Raw genomic sequence first — 21,169 nt, 5'->3', positions numbered from 1 at the left:
TTGTTTGACATCATTCTCCACCATCCCTGATCTTTCCCTTTTCTTCATTCCTGGTTCTGGATCTTAAAACTAAGTCATGGGCCGGGCACGGTGGCTCAAGCCTGTAATCTTAGCATTCTGGGAGGCCAAGGCAGGAGGATCGCTTGAGATCAGGAGAGTTCAAAACCAGCCTGAGCAAGAGTAAGACCCCATCTCTACTAAAAATAGAAAAAAAAATTAGCCAGGCAACTAAAAATAGAAAAAATTAGCTGGGCATGGTGGTGCACACCTGTAGTCCCACCTATTGGGAGGATGAGGCAGGAGGATTGCTTGAGCCTATGAGTTTGAAGTTGCTGTAAGCTAAGCTGACAGCATAGCACTCTAGCCTGGGCAATAGAGCAAGACTCTGTCTAAAACAAAAAAAAAAACAAAACCAAAATCATGAAAATGCACTAATAAAAACATGATTAAAATTAACATTTACACAGTTCACAGATTTACTAGGTACATTCATATAGACAATTATCTCAAGCCACACACAGCACACAGCGTAACTATGCAACTGTCTCCACTCCACCACCATCCCGCTACCCCAGGTTCTTAGGGAACCCTACTACAGCTTGCTTGCTTGCTTACTGACATACTTATTTACTTATCTATCACAGCACAGTACCTGGCTTAGAAAAAAGTAGGTAAATATTTGTTGTGATAAGAAAATTGAGATTCAAAGCGATCTGTCCAAGGTCATACAGCTCACTGGTGGCAGAAATTGAAGGTTAAAACTAGGCTAAGCACAATATTCTTTCAAATGTAACAGCTGCTGTACTAAGTATTATACAGTAAATTTAAACACAGAAGGCAGATTTTAATGATGTGACAAAGACATAAATCAAAAACTTGAGTATAATGTGCTCTTCTACAAAGTTGCCAAAATAAACTGTAAATTTCAAATTTAAACACAATACTGAGTTATTAGTTTAAGGATTCTATCTACCAGAGTAATGAGATGTTATCACATTAAATCCAAAATAGTAACTCCCCTGACTGCTTACATGGCACTTTAAATGTACATTACTATAGTCTTTATTAAATTAAATTGTAATTAGTAGTGTGCATTTCCTTGGAAATTCCTTTGAGGGTAGAAGTGATCATTTTCATTTTTATATAAGGTGATCCGTAATTCCTAGCATTTTACTGATGTCAGTTTATGTAAGCAGAATTACTGATCATTAAATTAAAATCTATTCTTTAAACCATACAAGCATGCTATGGAAGACCTCATCCTTCGTTATTACTATAATTATTTCCATATGTAACATGATAAACAATTTACAGTCTTCTATCATTAAAAACTTGAGTTAGTTGAGAATGAACTGCAAATCATGCTTTGCATTTGCTTTCTTGATAAGCACAATTACCTTGTATGTATCAGTGCAAGAACAGAAGCCCCAAAACCTAAAACTTTCTTCCTTCTAAATATTAGCCTATTTGTTTCAACTGTTAGTAAATTTAGAGGCCATCCTAAAGTTCTTCAAAGTTTGTCAAAAGGTATGTAAATGTAACCAATGGTAACTCTGCAACACTATATATGCAGATAACTTTCACTTCCAAGCTAAAATTTTCAAGAGCTTTTATCTCCATTAGTCTTTTTCTCTATGGCAGTTGAAAACTACAATTTTACCAATTTTTATACATTTTTAAGCATCGGAAAAAAATCAAATTATTTCTTCTATTCATGTACCACTTAATTCTATAATACAGTTAAAGTATTGGTTTTTAAACCCTTCAAAATTATTTCTGCTCTTTCTCATCCACATTCCTTCCTTGAAAATTCCGTCCAAAAGTCATTATGTGGGGCTGAGAAAGGTAGGTTGTCCATGCTAGATAGAGAGCCATGGTGGCCAGATGAGGTATCAGAGCCTGCAGAACAAGGCTTCCAAAGGGGCCTAGGGAAAGGCCTGGTATGAAGTATCTGAGTTTAATAGGATGAGGGGGAATCCAGATGAGAATAATGGCCTGGCCTGGTATGGGGTTTCACAACACAAGAGAGGGATGAGCAGGACCACGGCATCAAAGAAGGGAAGGGAGGAGGTTGAGGGAGGTGGCAGATCAGTTATATACACGGGGATTGATCAAATAAGTACACATATGTAGGATATGGAAAGGATGAAAACTAGAATGACGCCTGTGGTGATGGACTGAAATGGGAGCTATCACTGTGAATTTATGTTTTTCAATACATATAGGTAAATAAAGATGTAAATGTATGTGTGTGTATATATAAACATACATTTGTTATTTCCTGATTTTGATGGTATGTTATGATTATACCGGTGAATATCCTTGGGGAAGGAAAATATACTAAAGTATTTAGGGGACAATAGAGAAGCATCCATCTCAAATATTTCAGAAAAAATTATGTACTGTACTTGTAACTTTTGTGTTTAGAATTGTTTCAAAATTAAAAATTAACACATTATTTCAGAACAGTAATCACTATAAATTAATGTCACACATTTCTAATTACATGTAATACTTTTTCCTTATAATTCTCAGTATTTTAGGTAGATAAAAACCAACCCCTTTGAGACTCTATGTAACCTCTCCTCAGAATATAAATACATGATAAAATTCTCAATTATATTTCAGGAAGTTTAGAAACTTGGTAAACCCATTCGGTCCTCCCCTTCCCTGCTAAAAATCTGGTCCATCGTCTCCAGTAGCATAGCCATTGCCTTAAATTCTCACTCTTATATGGTAAAATAGAGCCAAAGGACCCAGATGGAAATAATGAAATTCTTTAAAATGTTCTGTTTTTTCAAAAATAAAGTTTCGGTAAAATTAACAAGGTTGGCAAATCTGCCATTACAAATGTCTTTCATTGGATATAGGTTATACTTTTCTGATCTTTAAAATAACTCTGAGGTTTCATAGTTCAATGGTGAAAAAAGTATAATATATTGGCATAAGACTATCTTTCCAACAAAACCCACCTGCTGTGTACTAAAATATGTAATAACAGAAAATTTCCTGCTATGGGAAAGAATAAACCTGATTCATTCCAAAAACCACTCAATCTGCAAATGCTCTGGGCAGACAGATGGGTTAAGAGTATAATTCTGATCTCCTTTGGTGCTGGGCTGTCTGCAGTCATAGCTAGAAAGGAAGAGGTAGTATTACTACCTCATACTTAAAACTGTATTTCAGATACATGTGATACAGCCACCTAGGAAAAGGATGAATCCACCTGACCCACAATAGTATTTAACTTCCATGCCCTAGACTAGGGAAGACCTAGAAATTTCCCATTAAACATCAAGAAAGATCAGTTTTCCTGACCGAGAGAAAAACTACATACTAAATACATTTCTCATGTAAGAATTCTATTTCCATCTGTAAAGAAGTTCTGTTAACATGTGCTCCTTTCACAACCTTGTCTTTAAGGTCCTAGGACCTTTCTTTCCATTTAGTGCCCTGTGCTTTTGAAATGTAATATCGATAGACTGTGTGGCCTTCTTATTTCTCTCCCAAAGTCTAACTAAAATCAACAAATGTTACATCACTTTTATTTCAGCCCACCTATCTAATTAATCTTGAGTATATTCAATATCAAAAGAACAATTTCTCTAGGTCTGAAAAACATGAGCATTCTCACCTTTCCTCTTTAATTTAGCCCATATACTATGAATTTTATCTTAGGGCTCTCAAAGAGTCTGTTAGAAGGGTGGTTATGTTTTCCAACATTAGAGTACCTTACAGTATTTTCAAAGACTATACAGAACATGTATTAAATGTAAAAATAGATTAAGAATTATAATCCAAGGACTTACCAATATATATTTTAAAAATCACACTGAATGACTTTTTTAAAGCCTACTAAATGACACTGGGATATACTTATCAAGACTATATTTCTTATATATGTCCAGACACTGCTTCTGTTTTAAAAGCAAAAGACACTCAGTCTGTAAGATTATTTTTACAAGTATTTTTCTGAATTACATTGTTCCATGATTAAAACACTGAAATTCAATCAGATAAAGAATTAAGTGAACAAAACTGGGTGTGCCGGCTCATATCTATAATCCCAGCACTTTGGGAAGCCGACGTTGGGAGGATTGTTTGAGCCCAGGAGTTTGAGAACAGCCTGGGCAACATAATGAGACCCTGCCTCCTGAAAAAAAAAAAAAAAAAAAAAAAAATTAGTGGGACATGGTGGTATAAGCCCATAGTCCCAGCTACTCGGGAGGCTGAGGCGGAAGGATAGTTTGAGCCCAGGAGTCGAAGATTACAGTGAGCTATGATTGGGCCACTGCACTCCAGCCTGGGCAACAGAGTGAGACCCTGTCTCTTAAAAAAAAAAAAAAAAGAAAAAGAAAAACAATTAAGTGAACAAAACATAAATATACAAATTATTTAAAAAAATCATGCACCACTTTTGTCATGAATTAGTAAATGATTAAGACAATGGCATGCTTTTAAGCTATAAAGTCTTCTTTCTCTACATTCCCAAAACATTTGGTTTATAAATTTCTTACAGCACTTACCACATTATGATTCATAGTGTAATTACTTGTATGCTTTTTCCCTCCTCTACCATTCCTTTATGGTGTCCTCATGTACCTTTATATTCTTCCCTCAAGCATCCACAGGATGAAAAGCCTCATGTGCATATATAGCAGAAATCTCTTCAAATTCAGGCAAAAAATAAGTATTTTCCTTTTTTCTTAATGTATACTCTTTAGTTGCATAAACTTTTAAGAAACAATTTGCCAGTTTATGTTAAGAGCCACAAAATGTTCAAGCCTTTTGATCCAGTAATCCTACTTCAGGGACTATAAACAAATAAATAATAATGGTACTTCCCTCTGCCCCCCAGCACACATATACCAAACCCTGTGTTTAAGTATCTTCATTGCCATGTAATTTGTAACAAGGGTAGTGATAAAAACAATTCTCATGTCCATCAGTAGAGAAATAAATTTTTAAAATTATGGTATATCCAGTCATGGATTGGAATACTATACAGCCATTAAACATCATAGTTAAATGTTGACCACAATTTCCATTATGTAAAATTTTTATAGCATTAGTATGAGATCAAACAAATCATTCAAATGTCAAATGATAAAGCAATGGCAAAATATCAGATATTAATTGCAACACCTGGAAATATTACACAGCTCTCAAAAGTAAAATAGGGAGAATATAGCAAAATGTTAATTATTATCTCTTGCTGTTAAGTCATTTTTATGTTTCTTTATAGTTTTTAGTATTTCCTAATTTTCATCTAATTCAAAAATTATGAAAAAGTCTACTTCTCAGAAAGGCAGGTCTTCTCTGAGGATTCTAAATAGATTCTACCATGTTTATTCTCTTCTAGAAAATAGCACACACAATCTGCAATTATTTTACTTACTTGTCAATCCCCCCAAATTAACATAAACTCCAACAGTCATCCTACATAAACACAATTACTGTAATCTATAATTGTAATAATGTAATATTATATAGCAAGATCAATGAACTAAGACCAAAGGGTAAAAAAGAGAACAAAACCAAGCACATATGTTTTTAAAAATTAAACTTATAATAAACAATTTTGGGAAGACTACTTAACCATGTTTTTAAAAATAAAAATCAGATTCCTGCCTCACAACTTATATCAAAATAATCCATGTGGATTTAAGATTTTAAAATAAAAAATTAAGCTTAATATGCATCATTAAATATGCTGGAATTCCTAATAACCTTGAATCAAGCAGGAATTTATCAAGAACAAAAGCTATAAAGAAAAAGATTAAATGTATATAAAAATCAAGCTAATACAAAACACAAAAAAATTCTGGGGAAAAATGTCAACGCCTAACAACAAAATAATAATTATGCCCTTAGAGTACCTAAATATCATTAAGAAAAAAATAAACCATTTTAAAAAATAAAGTGGAATAAGTGAAATATACCATTTACAAAATAAACAATACCAAAGATAAACAGCCATGAAAAAAAAAATAAGTTAACCAGCAACAATAAAATAGAGATGAAAATAAGAAACCACATTTTAGGCATTACATTAGCAAAAGAAAACGATAACATCCAATCCTGGCAGTATGTAGAGAAACAAGTACTGTCAACACTCGCTGAGTGTGCAAAATGGTATACAATCTGTTTTAGGGCAATTGGTATTGAGTATCAATATTCTTAATGTATAAATCTAAAAAAATAGCAAGTCAAACTTCTAAAGTTTCAGTATCCTAAGGAAGTAATTAAAAATGCAAACAAAGATATAACTATACTATGTTATTATGGTGTTAATATAAGCTAACAATTGTAATATCCTGACAATTTGACATACTATGGCAAATTATGGTATATCCAACCTACAGAAGCCATTAGAATCTACCTATAAGTTGACCAATAGCTAGGTTATCAAAAAACATTTGATGTCATAAGATAATCATAATTTATTGCTGAATTTAAACAGGCAATCGTAGAACATTACAGATACACATAAACAAGACTAATCAGCTAGGGGTGGTGGCTCACGCCTATAATCCTAGCACTTTGGGAGGCCAAGGAGGGAGGTTCACTTGAAGCCAGGAGTTTGAGATCAGCCTGAGCACAAGCGAGACCCTGTCTCTACAAAAAAATAGAAAAATTAGCTGGTGTGGTGGTGCGAGCCTGTAGTACCAGCTACTGAGGATGCTGAGGCAGGAGGATCACTTGAGCCTAGGAGTTTGAGGTTTCAGTGAGCTATGATGACCCCATTACACTCTGGCCCAGGCAACAGAGCAAGACTCTATCTCCAAAAAACAAAACAAACAAAAAAGACAACTACATGTTTCTATACTTAAGAGTTATCACTGGGTGACAGAAGGCAATATTTATTTTCACTTTGCTTTACCGCATTTCCTAATTTCTTCAATGAAACATATTAACTTTAAAACAAAAGCATTTTTTAAAAATATGCAGATGAAATACCTGGAAGGAATACACAAAATTAAAATAGTATGTATGTGGAATTATGTGATTTTTTTTCCTTCTAAACTTTCTCTTCTTGGTTACATTACTTTTTTTACTAAGATAAAATTTACCATTTTAAAGTGTACAATTCAGTGGTTTTTAGTATATTCATGGTACACAATCTTCATTGGTTAAATTACTTCTATAATTAAAAGTAAAATAAAAACATAGAGCTCAAGGAATAAATTTTAAAAACATTATTCTCAGAGTTTCAAGCAGCCAACATATCTTAAAAATACCACTAAATGTCCATTAGCCTACCTACAAAATGAACCGATATTTCATTTTTTTCAAATAACTCTGGATATTATATCAATTCAAACACCAATAGGTGGTGGGGGAAATGAAAACTATGACAGTTGTGGCATATCCTATCATTGATTAAACATCTGCTAAACTTTCTCTAATAAGGCACATACAAAAAACACATTGTGATAAACTTTGAATCCCCAAAATGGCTAAACCAACATGTTCTAAGCTCTCTCCCACTGGAAAAAACAGAAATGCCAATCTATAACTAAAGACATTTGGTACAGGTTAATGCATTATGACATATCATTAAATATAAAAAATTAAAAAAAACCTCTACCACAAAAATTTTGCAAAGCTCAAGATTACAGATATGATTGAATTTGGGATTTATCTTTAAAGAACTCAAATAGGTTTAATACCACTGGTTTTTAAACAACATTTCAGGTCAGATAAAGCAATCTACAGTCTTCTGAGTTCTACCTCCTTGAAGGATTCTGGTAAAATCAGGATTTTACAATTAACATTTTATTCTCCACAGTCAAGTTTAATAAGGCAGCACATAAGGACGGTCAAGTTCCATGCCAAACAGGTTAGACAACTTCACTGAATAAAGACTTAAGTGTCTTTATTATTTGATATACCTTAAATTGGGTTTTAAACTAAATTTTTAAATAAAGATTCAAAATCAAGAATTCCAATCTCCCTACCATGGTGGCAATCAGAGTCTCCAAACTCCAGGCTAGTCTATCCTTCCAGCCTTATTTCTAATTGTAAAGTCACATCTTAGGGGTCAGATCCGAAAGTGAACATGCAGTGAAAATTAATCTTGAAAATCCCTTATATTACCCATAAAGCACAAATTACATATATGCTAACAACCTGTTTTAATAGGTAACTGTTTCTCTGAGCACTTTTAAAAAGTGACTCATTTAATTTAGGTGTTATATTGTCACCAGACATACATTCAGCAAGGTGAGATGCTCACACTATGAAAGCATATGGAAGCTGAAAATGACTAGGAAAAAAGCAAATTCACCTCTCCCACTTCACACCTCTACAGTCAGTCACTCATTCAAGGGAATGGCAGAAATAAAATTGCTCATACCATCTGTGGTCTTATGATATATATAGGTTTTATATATATATATGATGTACATATCACATGTGTGACATGTCATATATGATATAGCATGATATATCACATATATGATACGTGACGTATCATATATGATTGATATATATATAGACACACACACACTATATACATATTGGTTTTCATCCAAGGTTCCTGGCTTGTAACTCCCATAGTCCTTGTTATAATGTTGGGGCGCTTTAGGCCTCAGAAGCAGGGCTCAGGAAATAGAATCTTTCTCTTTTTGACTTTTTCCTGTCCTCCTTTCACCTGCCCAGGGCAAGAATCTAATCTGATTGTGGGTTAAAAGACCCTCATTCCAGAGACAGTCCTGCTCCATACCCTGGAGGAAGGAATGCTACAGAGAGAGGCCAGAAAGAATCTGAACAGACAGGCCTTGCTGTGTTTAGATCATGTTTTTTGTCCAATCACATTTCTACATGGTTGTCAATCATGCCTATGTAATGAAGCCTCAATAAAAACTCAAGAGGACTGGGTTCAGGAAGCTTCTGGATAGCTGAACATAAGGATGTTCCTGGAAAGTGGGATGCCCAGGGAGGGCATGGAAGCTCCACACCCTTTCCTGTATACCTCACCTATGCATCTCTTCATCTGTATCCTTCGTAATATCCCTTATAATAAACCAATAAACATAAGTAAGTGTTTTCCTGAGTTCTGTGAGCCACTCCAGCAAATTAATCAAACTCAAACAGGGAGAGGGTCATGAGAACCCCAACTTGAAGCAGGTAAGTCAGAAGCTCCAGAGTCCCAGACTTGCAACTGGTGTGTGTGTTGGTGGGGCTGGGGGAGAGGGTCATCTTGGGTTCTGGGCCCTCACCCTGTGGGATCACACACTATGTCCAGTTAGACATTGTTGGAACTGAATCAGGGGACACTCAACTGGTTTCCACTGCTTGGTATGTGGGGAAAATGCCACATTTGGTCATAGAAATCCTCTTCTGTGTTGACTGTTGTGGAGTTGAGAGGAAAACACAGTTTGAGGAGTGTTTTTCCCAAAGCACTAATTTCTCTAGTTCTCATTCTCTTTCTCAATTTTTTTTAGGGAAAAAAAGAACATCTAGTTGAATTCATATAAGTTGAAAGCATATTATTAGTAGACGCACTCTGTTAAGCTGTGCACTATATCTACTATCCTCAAATGAGCCTCTGAATGGTGGTTAAGAACATATCAGACTAACTGAGAAAAACTGGATTTGGTTATGGCATCTGCCAGCAAGGTGACCACGGGCAAGAAACCTAATCTCTCTATGCTCCAGTTTCTTCATCTCTATAATGGGAAAACAGTACTTGCTTTTTAGGGTTGTTATAAGAATTATATGAGTTAATGTCCATAAAGTACTTAAAAGATTGCTTGGCACATAAAAAGTTACGGTTAGCTATTATTTTCCCAACTAAACTGCTCCCTTAAATCTCTACCCCAATTCTATTCTGCCCTAATACCTCCTCCTCAAAATAAGGCACTAATAGTCTCCAACCAGAGGCAAGCTCTCCTATACCCTTAAATTTCTATGGCTCTTAACTTTTTGTACGATTCTAGTGACTCATATTTATTTCCTGGAAATGTTACTATCTTTTCATGGGTAGCTTATCTTGTCATGTAAATTATAAGCTCCTTTAAGAAAGAAAATACGGGAATACATAGCATGCCACTTTGATACAAAAAAGTCACTCAAATCAGTACTCAATAAATATTGCTTATGAGGCAGGGATACTGGATAAAAGTTTTCCAATAAAGTACAAAGAGTTTCATTTAAAAAATCGCTGTTGTAGAGTCTCAGTTGGTATCAAAGTATTAAGTCTTAAACCAAGAATTGTTACAAGAGTTGCAATTATCGAGTTTAGATCTCAAAAAATGAAGACTTAGCTCATAAGGAACAGTTTGCAATTTTTAAGTCAAGAATATTAAAGCAAGGTTGATTTCAGCTTTCTATGATTTGCTGCTAGGTTCAGCCTGAATGTTTTAAGTACTTTTTGAATATTAACTCATACAATTCTTACAACAACCCTATGAAGCAGGTATTAAACACTTACTTAAAAGGTAACTATATGTTAGGCACTGCAACTACATAGATGAAAAGATTTAATACTTGCAATCAATAAGTCTAAACAAATATGGCTAATTAAACAATGTTCAAGGTGCAGTGGGAAAACAAATTAAGGATATTAACACCTGTTTTTTGTCACCAGGTGAAATCTTATCATCAAGGAAGAGAAAAAACAAAAGCTGTATTTCACAAAAGGACTGATTAGAATAACTAATAAATAAGACACATCTAGAGATTGCATTTTTCCTTTAAAAATCAAGATTGGGTAACTACGAGATTTTTTGTCTGGAAAAATGCCACAGAGATTTTAAATCAACTATCTGGCCTTAATCACCAGACATTATCCTACTAAGTATGTTTGAAAAGTGATTCTTTAAACTAACATTCTAATATCAAAAAAACTTTTTAAATTGTTTTAATTCTCCTAATGGAACTAGGAGGTTTCCTTATAAATTAAAAAATTATCTTATATTTGTCTACAGTTTGTCATTTAAGATTACTAACATTATGTATATAAAGGAAAGATGTAGTGATTCTTCATATAATGATGATGTTACTAACCTACAGAAGAAAAGGTATGCTCCTCATTATTTTATCTATCTATCCAGGCCCACCTCTGTTCCACAGCAGCAATTTGCAAGCTAGATATACTATACTTCTAGTCAACCAGAGACAGGCAAAGTAACCAACTCTATCAGGTATCAACTTTGCAAACTCTGTACAATATTTTAATTATGTGAACTATTATAATGCTTTCAACTTCCAAACAGCTAGAAACTGACCAACAAGTAAAATATTCTGGTCAATAGATAAAACAGTCTATCTCTCAATGAAGGAGTATTTCATAGCTAATTCAAAACCAAAATAAAAATACCAGATGTTGGAATATATTTAGCAAAAATTAAACACTACCTAAAACATCCAATATCAACTCAATTTTCTTTGTCAGGGACAGTTCATCCACTATCTTGCCTTTTACCTTCTTAAAACAAGAGAAATATAACAAAGTTGCATCATACAGTATTGGTGACTTAGGTTCTAAAGTTAGCCTATATGAGGTGAAAATATTGTACACCACTTTAAAAATAAGACTGTCATTGAAGATTACTAATCTTACATGTGGTAAAGGTATAGTGTTTCTTTACATATAATGATGATGACAACCTACAGTCAATGTAATCCTTCACAGTATCTTCAGATGAATTATAAACAGGGTATGATGTTCATAGGATAAAACACAAAAGACAAATGAGACAATCAGAGAACAAGGAGAGTCATGTCACTCACTCCAGTGCTCATATGCAGTGGATACTAAGGGTAATCAATTGCATTATTATGATCCTCTCCCCCCCCCTTCTTTTTAAAAGTCAGAGCACATTAAGTTAAATGCTCATGTGATACTCCACTGTAATATACAAACCAGAGAAAAAAATTATCCTAGAGTAGTAAGTAAACATCAGATGCTATTTCCTTCTGTAGCATTATCAATTGAAGAAAACTTCTCTGCTGTTCTACTCCACTATTATTGCCTACCACTTCTCAACTTTTAGTTTCCACCATAAAAAAAGAGTCAAGAAAATATACAAATCCAATCATGCCACCAAGTTAAATTTAAGAGAAAATATATGATCACTGCAGTTTTTTGGGCTATTATTTCTTAAATTTATTCAGAGTCAAATAACAGTTTAAAACTTAGGCCAAAATTCCATTTCAGTGAGAAATCATATCTTACCTACTACCATAAGTGTGAATTCAAACCCTCTCTTCACCGATTTTCTGTATACTTGATTTGGGAGATTGGCAAATCCCACATAGCCTTCAAGGTTCTTCTGTTGCTAAGAAAAGCAAAAAGGGCCAAGTTATCCATGTATCAACAATACTATTCTGTCATATATTTCAAATTCCCTTCATGGACCTATTTTTAAATGATCTGAACTACTATTCATAGCAAATCCAACTGCTTTTAAGGTATTACCAATGAAAGTATTAGTTTAGTTAACTGCTCAATGGATAAAATGAACTGAGCATGAATTGACTGACAATATAATGGTAACTATAAAAATCCAAGATAATAAAAATTAAAGAAATCTGTCTCAGAGCCAAGTTTTCAACTGACAGTAAATTATAGTAAGAAGAATCTGACCAATCAACTAAAACAACAAAATAACAAAAGATTTTTCACAATGAAAAAAATTCAAATCCCCTTAAAATTATATTCAGAACCCTTTCTCATTATCCCCCTTTTTCTCACTGACTAATTACCACAGGCATGAGATTCTTGACATTTGTCTTCTTATTCATGAAATGAAATAAAAATGTTGAATTAAAGCAATTTTTTCATAAATTCTTGAAGACTCTCATGATCAGTGTCAATCACCAAATAATATTTTTCAAGCTGTTATGGGAGGTCCAGTTATGTCACTTCAAGGTTTCACATGATCCTGCTGCTTCTATCTTCAAGGAAATCAGATTTATCCAGGTTTTAAAGAAAAATATAATCCTATTTTCTAAATAGTTTTTGATTCTTTGATGAACTCAACAATAGCTTCATGGGTAATTCAAGGAAATCTACTTCTAAATTGGTATGATTAAGTCTGACTTTTTTTTAACTTATCTACTGGTGAGAAATACTGTCCATAAGTCAGCCAATATAAGTGAGTAGAGTCTTACTGATTAATTTTAGGGGTAGTTCTTAGAGGTTCTTTAGAGGTAGTTCTTATTCATCACTAAAATACTATGGCGAAGGGCCAGGCATGGTACCTCACACCAATAATCCTAGCACTATGGGAGGCTGAGGCAGGATGATCGTTTGAGGTCAGGAGTTCGAGATGAGCCTAAGCAAGAACAAGACCCCACCTCTACTAAAAATAGAAAAAATTAGCCAGATGTTGTGGCGCCTGCCTATCGTCCTAGCTACTTGGGAGGCTGAGGCAGGAGGATCTTTTGAGCTTAGGAGTTTGAGATTGCTGTGAGCTAGGTTGATGCTGTGGTACTCTAGCCTGGGCAACAGAGTAAGACTCTGTCCCAAACAAACAAACAAAACAAAACAAACAAACAAAAATATATATATATGTGTATATTAAATGGTGAAATATTCCTAAGAGGTACACATTTTTGTTAAAAGTTTTTGTCATATCTAAATTCTCATTTTAAAAAAAAACTGATGAGATCAAAGCATCAATTCAGCACATTTGGACTTAACAAAAAACAGAAGTCAACATCCTTCACTAGTATCATATACGTAGCTAAATATTCCATCCATAATCTTTTACTCTTTTTTCATTCATATAAACTAATTTTAATGCAAATGTCAAAAAGCTAAGTTAGCCAATTAAACTGAAAATCTGACTATAAACATAATAACTAGGAATACTGATCAGAACGTAGCATTTTAAAGTCAAATATTTGAAGGCCTACTATGAGTAGAGTTAAAAATATGAATTAAATTTAACATTTCCCTAACTCATATTTCATCTAACTATAAGTTAAATTTAAGTTAACTAAGACTGAAAAAAAAGTCTTTGTATAAATTATGTAGTATACTCACAGCTACTTTGTAAAGAACAAATTTCCATCATTCCAGTGTTCCAGATTCCAACAGAACAAATCCAGAGGAACAGTAAATGAAGAATTCCAAGAATTGTAATGACACATTCAGTCCAAACAGGAGGCAAATCCATTGAAACACAGTAAAAGAGAGGGAAAAATGAAAGTTACTTACATGTAACTCAACAAATTAGAGGTAAATTACAAATAAACTCAGGGCAGATTTTTTTCTATAGATACCAAAGTAATATTTTTTTGTTAGCTATAAGGCCCTGTGAATTTAAATCTATTTTCAGCATTCTCCTGGTGAAAAATAGAACAAAAGACCAAAAAGGCCGATTATTATATCCTGCACTTGAAGTCTTACAGGAAATGGTGGAAAAGATATAAAAGTATAAAGTTTCAAAGGTATATATGGACCAAGTTTTAAATTCCATGAAGAAAAAAACTGTAAATTTTATGCAATTTTGCTTTGTCAGTCAATGGATTAAGAAAGCCCAGAACAGACAAATGCAAACATTTTAGCTAAAATCTTTTTATGCAATACTATATTGCAAGTTCCATTAATTAAAATGAAGTCCAGAATTGGAAATGTAGACTTACAGATATAAGAAAGGGAAGGAAGCTAAAGATGGTAAGCAGAAACAGATGGAGAAATAAATATGAGCTGTGAAAATTAAAAGCAACTAATGAGGCATAGAGATAAGAAAATACACAATCCTTAGACAAACTGCCTGTGAAGAGTATACATTTTTATACTGATAAAAATCTATGAGTTATATCACAACCTATTTCAAACAATTTAAGGCAGTTTTAAGGCATTAACATAGTTTTATAGTTAAAGTAATTAAATTTAACAAATAAGAATCCATTTTTAAAATCAATTAATTACAAAATTATTTTTCCCAGTACAAAACCCTCCAATAACTTCCCATCTCCCTCAAAAGTAAAAACCAAAGTGCCAATAAAGGCCTGCAGTGGTTCTCAACCTTAGCTGCATCTTAGAATCACCTGGTGAGCTTTTAAAAAAATCCCAATGTCCTGGCTGCACCCACAGATCAATTAAATCGATCTCTGATAGTGGGAACAACTCCACCAGCTTTTTTTTTTGTGACTGTCTTGCTCTTGTCACCAGGGTAGAGTGCAGTGGTGTCATCATAGCTCACTAGAATTTCAAACTCCTGGGCTCAAGTGATCCTCCTGCCTCAGCCTCCGAAGTAGCTCGGACTACAGGCGTGTACCACCACACCTGGCTAACGTTTCTATTTTTTTGTAGAGATGGGGTCTCACACTTTCTCAGACTGGTCTCGAACTCCTGGCCTCAAGCCATCGTCCCGCCTCAGCCTCCCAAAGTGCTAGGATTACAGCCACCTCATCCAGCCCAACCAGTATTTTTTAAAGCTCCTCATATAGTTCCAACATGCAGCCAAAGTTGAGAACCACTAGCTAACAAGGCCCTGCAAGATCTGGCTTTACTGATAATTCTGGCCTCATCTCTTACTATTTTTCCTCCCTTGCTCACTTCTCTTCTGGCCACAATGGACCCCCTAATTATTCCCCAAACATACCAGGCATGCTTTCACTTTATGGCTTTTGCACTTGTTGCTTTCCCTACCTGAAACAGATTATTTTTATTACTGAAATGTTACCTTCACAGAGGCCTGCCTGGGTCACCTTATTTAAAGTTACAACCCGACTCCTCACCCCCAGCACTTTGCTGCTTGTTTTATGTTTCTCCTTACCAGTTAACACCACATAACTAACATACATTTTAATTATCTTGTTAATTATAATCTCTGCCCCGCCCCACCCTGCCTCCAACTAGAATGTAAGCTCCATCAAGGCAGAGACTGAATGGATCACATAAATTGTTCATCAGGAAAGAAGAAGCCATCTGGGAGAGTTAAAGAAGTTTCAGAGAATATGGTATCTTAGGTTGCACCTTCAAGGAATCCACCAGACAAAAGGCATAACAAAAATGTCTCAGAGTCTGACCTGTGTTTCATTTATTGCTTTACCCTCAGCAACTCGAACAGTCTTTGGCCCACAGTACTATTTTAGCACTGAATTAAGAAAAGGGAAGAAAGCATTCCAGGCAAAGGAGTGGGCTCTAACATGAGGAGGAACCAGGTACTTCCAGGAACAAAAAAAAGGTACGTGAACTATAATGCAGCAAAGTAGTGGACAAGGGGATACGTGATATGAAACGAGGTCAGGGTGGCAGGCAGCGGCCAGATCATGTGGGATTCAGCCAATGTAGGAAGTCTGGATGTTATTTTAGGCATGATGGGAAACCACTGGAGGGTTTTTCACAGGCAAGTGACCTGATTAGTGTTTTAAAGATAGCTCTCACTGCTAAGTGAAGAAGGCGCAGAAATAAGAAAACTAATAAGGAGGATACTGCAGTAGTCCAAGAAAGAAAGGGTATATTAAACTAAGATGGTATTGAAGGAATGGGAGATGAGAGGATTCAGAATATGTTTTTAAGGTAGAGTTGGAAGGGTACTGCTGATGGGTGGATGCTCAGCAAAGGAAAAAGACAAATAACTCCTAAGCTTTTGGCTTAAGCAACTCAATGACTAGCGATATCTCTTAAGGAAATGGGGAGCAATGGAGGAGAAAAAGATTGGGTGGTGAGGGCCAAAACCAAAGATAGCTTTGAATATGTTAAGTTTGAGGTGCCTATTATATATTCAAGAAGCAATGTCCAGCAGGGAGTTAAATACATGAGTCCAGACATTTCAGGGTTGGTTGGTGCTAAAAATACAGACTTAGGAATCATGAGCACATAGATACTATTGAAAGAGGGTTGGATTCCCAAAGACAGACTCCCAAAAAGATTCCCAAAAAGAAAGGGGTCCTGGAGCACTCCAACAGTGAGAGGTCAGAGAAAGATCAGCCAGTGAGGTGGGAGAAAAACAAAGACCATCTCAAGGATAGTCACTCAACTGTTGAATATTATTTTACAGAGAAGTCAGATGAAATAACAAAGACATGGCAATAAAATTTGGAAATAAGGGTACTGATAATTATTTTTTTAAGAGACAGAGCCTTGCTCTGTAGCCCAGGCTGGAGTGCAGTGGCCCAACCATAGCGTACTGTAACCTCAAACTCCTGGGCTCAAGCAATCCTCCTGCCTCAGCCTCCCGAGTAGCTAGGACTACAGGCATGCACCATGATGCCCAGCTCATTTTTTTTATTTTTTATTTTGTAGAAATGGAGTCTCACTATGTTGTCCAAGCTGGTTTCAAACTCCTGGTCTCAAGTGATCCTCCCACCTCAGGCTCCCAAAGTGCTGAGATTATAAGCATAAGCCACTGTGCCTGGCCTACTATTAATAGTAACTTAACAAGAGCAGTCTTAGTAACACAGTGATGAAGATTGCCTAGGTTGATTTAGAGTAGACAATTTATACGTAACTATTGTGACAGAATAATTTTAAATTATTTTAAAAACTGAATTATTTTAAACATTTTACTTGTCAGTTCTCACATATGACTGATTTCTCAGAGGCAGAGAACCATGTGATATTCATCTCTATATTCTTAGCAAAGTGCTGATACACAGTAAATATCCAAAAAAGCTGAATGAGTACACTTTCAGGAAAATTTCTTCTGAGGAAGAAACTTTTCCAAAGACAAAAGATTGGTTTGGCTACTGTTGTAGAACAAATTATCCCAGAATTCATATACAAGTGTCCCATCCAATACAAAAACATAAGTCAAGATAACTGGCACCAAAATACTATTTAGAAAATATACTAATAATATAACATTGGTCAACTAAAACATATAGATTTTTCACATCTCGTAAGAATCTTTCCTTACCCCAAATTCTAAAATCAACCACAGTTTGTGCAGAAGACTTAACCACCCACTGATTCTTTTTCTGTGCAAATAAAATGTTCACAGTGCCAGTATAAAATATCTCTGGGTAAGGAAACATTATTTATAGATGTGAATGATATAACAGCGGTATTTATAAGCATATGAATATAAATAACAGTATATTCATCCAGGCTTCTACCAAAATACCCTTAGATCTTGAAAGTATTCCTTGATTTCAAATATCAGTTATATAAGAAGAAACATTTATCAAATAATCTTTTCTAAAAGCATATGTTTACAAAATCTTTTTGTTAACATGTTAAATCTCAATGTCAAAATTCGTGTTTCAAAAAATTGAACTACAATAATTCCATTGTTTTATGAAAAAAATCAACTTAAATACAATATCCAGTCACTTCGGTGTTGAACTTATTTAACCTATTTCTAGATATAAAATACATTCGAAGGCCGGGTGCGGTGGCTCACGCCTGTAATTCTAGCACTCTGGGAGGCCGAGGCGGGTGGATTGTTTGAGCTCAGGAGTTTGAGACCAGCCTGAGCAAGAGCGAGACCCTGTCTCTAGTAAAAATAGAAAGAAATTATATGGACAGCTAAAAATATATGTAGAAAAAATTAGCCGGGCATGGTGGCGCATGCCTGTAGTCCCAGCTACTTGGGAGGCTGAGGCAGTAGGATTGTTTGAGCCCAGGAGTTTGAGGTTGCTGTGAGCTAGGCTGATGCCACGGCACTCACTCTAGCCCAGGCAAGAAGAGTGAGACTCTGTCTCAAAAAAAAAAACAAAAAAAAAATACATTCAAAGAACAGGATGCTTCAAACAGGTTCTAATAGATAACTGAAACTGTTTAAGAATTCTTTATATTCTCTTGCCATTTGTTCCTATTTCAAAGAATAAAGCTACCAAAAATCCTTGTGTCTAAAATCTCATTATCATTTTTAAGTCTGAATATTGATATTTGTTGTAACAAATTTTCCAAGAGAGCAAAGGAACAACTTATTCTGAAAACTGTTGTAGTAAATACACATTTTGCTAACAACAACAAAAAATTAATCAAAGGGAGTTGTAACAGAATGAAAGCCTGATAAAAATCCGAATTTGAGAAAAATTAACACAATCCTGGAAGAAGTACAAACCTTCAACTCCCCTCATCTTCATGAAATGAGAGGTTGAGTAAAAATCTAAAATGGTTAGGAATAATAATGCATACCCCAAATTACCTTAATATGCCCAGAATTCTTTCTCCCCTTAGTAACAGCAATTAAAACATAAATCAGGCTACAAAGATCAAGGTTTACATTAATAACTTTTAATTTCAAAGATAAATATTTGATCTTTCCTAAATAACTTTAAGTTCAATCTGCCTACCTTTAGATTTAAAAATATATCTATACTGCATATTGTTTTACACACTGATGTAAACAATTATATTTGTTTCTCCTAAAGTTTAAGTAATTCTAAATATGAAAAACTACAGACTAGAAAAAGAAAAGACACTGATGTAGAGGAGGTGAAACAGAAGAATGCACACTCACATTAATCCACATGCAGAATCATATTCCTATTTTAGAAAATTACCACTGACAAGAACATTGATGATCAACTAGAAAAGAAAATGGTAGCAATCCCAAAAGCCGCTATAGTAGCCCTGGGGAAAGATAAAGACTTGAATCAAGACAGAAGCAGTAGAGATGAAAAGAAATATAGCTTAGAACTCTACTGTCCATTAAGATAACTACTGCCTACATGTGACCATTGAGCACTTGAAATGTAGCTACTCTGAATTGAGATGTGCTATAAGTGTAAAATACTCACCAGATTTTGAAAACTCAGTATGAGAATAAAAGGAAAAATATATTAATAATTTTTATAGCGATTACATGTTGAAATAATATTTTAGACATACTCCTTACATAAAACATAAACGTTAATTTCACCTGTTTATTTTTACTTTTTAAATGTGCCTATTAGAAAAGCTTAAATTACATATGTAGCTTACATCAAATTTCTATTGGACAATGCTGGTTTGGTATTAAAGAGATGAAATGACAGGTCTCTGTAACTAGTTAGTGGAAGGTAGAAAGCTTCAGATTTCTAAATTTAGGTTTCAGAAATTGAATGAACAGTAGTACCAGTTGTTAAAAGCAGGAATCATCTAAGTTTAAGGTGCTAACTAGATTTTGGGGAGACAGATGTCTAGTAGGCAGCTGCATATATGAAGGTTAGAAATTCTAGAAACATCTAGGTTAGACAGATATTAGTATTTTAAATCATCAACATTTAAATAATATCAAGGCCTTGTGTATGAATCCAAAACCGGTGTAACACAGTAGGAAGCAAGCTAAGGACCAACACCAACATCCCACAATAACCACCTAAATAAATCTAGGAAAAGGTGAGAGAAAAGAATAATCAGGAAAGTATTGATGGTTCACTGAAGCATTCCAAAGGAAGTCAATTGTAGTGGCTTCCTTCAAGAAGTGAGGCTGGGTGAGGTGGCTCACACCTGGGTGGGCTGAGGTGGGAGGATCACTTGAGCTCAGGAGTTCGAGACCAGCCTGAGCAAGACTGAGACCCCCGTCTCCACAAACAATAGAAAAATTAGCTGGGCACGGTGGCACACACCTGTAGTCCCAGATATTCAGGAGGCTGAGGAAGAAGAATCACTCCAGCCCAGGAGTTTGAGGTTGCAGTGAGCTACAATGGCACCACTGCACCCCAGCCTGAGCAACGGAGGGAGACTATGTCTCAAAAAAAAAAAAAAAAAAAGTGGGCAACTGTATCAAATCCTTGGAGTAGTCAATATGAAGATATAGAAAAATCTAATTATTGTTACCAGGCACCACTGTCAAAGCTGTATCAGTAGAAAGATACGGGAAGAGGGCAGATTGGGAGTAAATAAGCAGGGAAGAATTGCAGGCAGTGAGTATTAACAATTCCTTTTGAATGTTTATCTCTGAAGAGAAGAGCAATAAGATAGAAGCTAAAGGATAACACAGGGTCAAGGAAGGGATTTAAGCATTTAAAAAAATAAAAGCAGATAGCTGCATTTGTTTAAATGCTGACAGAAAAGACCAAGTAGAGAAGTGTCTGAGGAGAGGAAGGTAAGTAAGGACACAGGCAATGTTTACAGAGCGAAGCAACAAAGATAAAACCACCTGCTAATCCTAAAAAAGGAGGGGAGGACTAGAGGACTTTAAGAGGTAAAGATGGGAAACCATAAGAACAGGGAGAGGCTAGGAATACACAGCAGGCAACCAAGCAATTCTGTCCGCCTAGTTAAGGCTGAAGACCACAAATCTCTAAATGCAAGCCTGAAAACATGTGA

At 35.0% G+C, this 21,169-nt stretch overlaps 1 protein-coding gene across 3 annotated transcripts in view; it reads right to left on the bottom strand.

Moving 5' to 3' along the window:
- Window positions 1-21,169, bottom strand: part of SEPTIN7 (septin 7) — a 111,530-nt gene that overhangs the window by 68,142 nt on the left and 22,219 nt on the right. For 2 of the 3 annotated variants that reach the window (XM_045564421.1, XM_045564422.1), the window contains one exon: window positions 12,185-12,287. In XM_045564421.1, coding sequence (XP_045420377.1) covers window positions 12,185-12,287 — 103 coding nt within the window. Of the gene's footprint in view, window positions 1-12,184; window positions 12,288-13,999; window positions 14,005-21,169 lie in introns of all 3 variants that reach the window. The other variant, XM_045564420.1, reaches the window with a different exon arrangement.

Source organism: Lemur catta, chromosome 11, assembly GCF_020740605.2.
Source record: "Lemur catta isolate mLemCat1 chromosome 11, mLemCat1.pri, whole genome shotgun sequence".
NCBI classification, from domain to species: domain Eukaryota; kingdom Metazoa; phylum Chordata; class Mammalia; order Primates; family Lemuridae; genus Lemur; species Lemur catta.
This window is presented reverse-complemented; position numbering and strand designations above follow the sequence as displayed.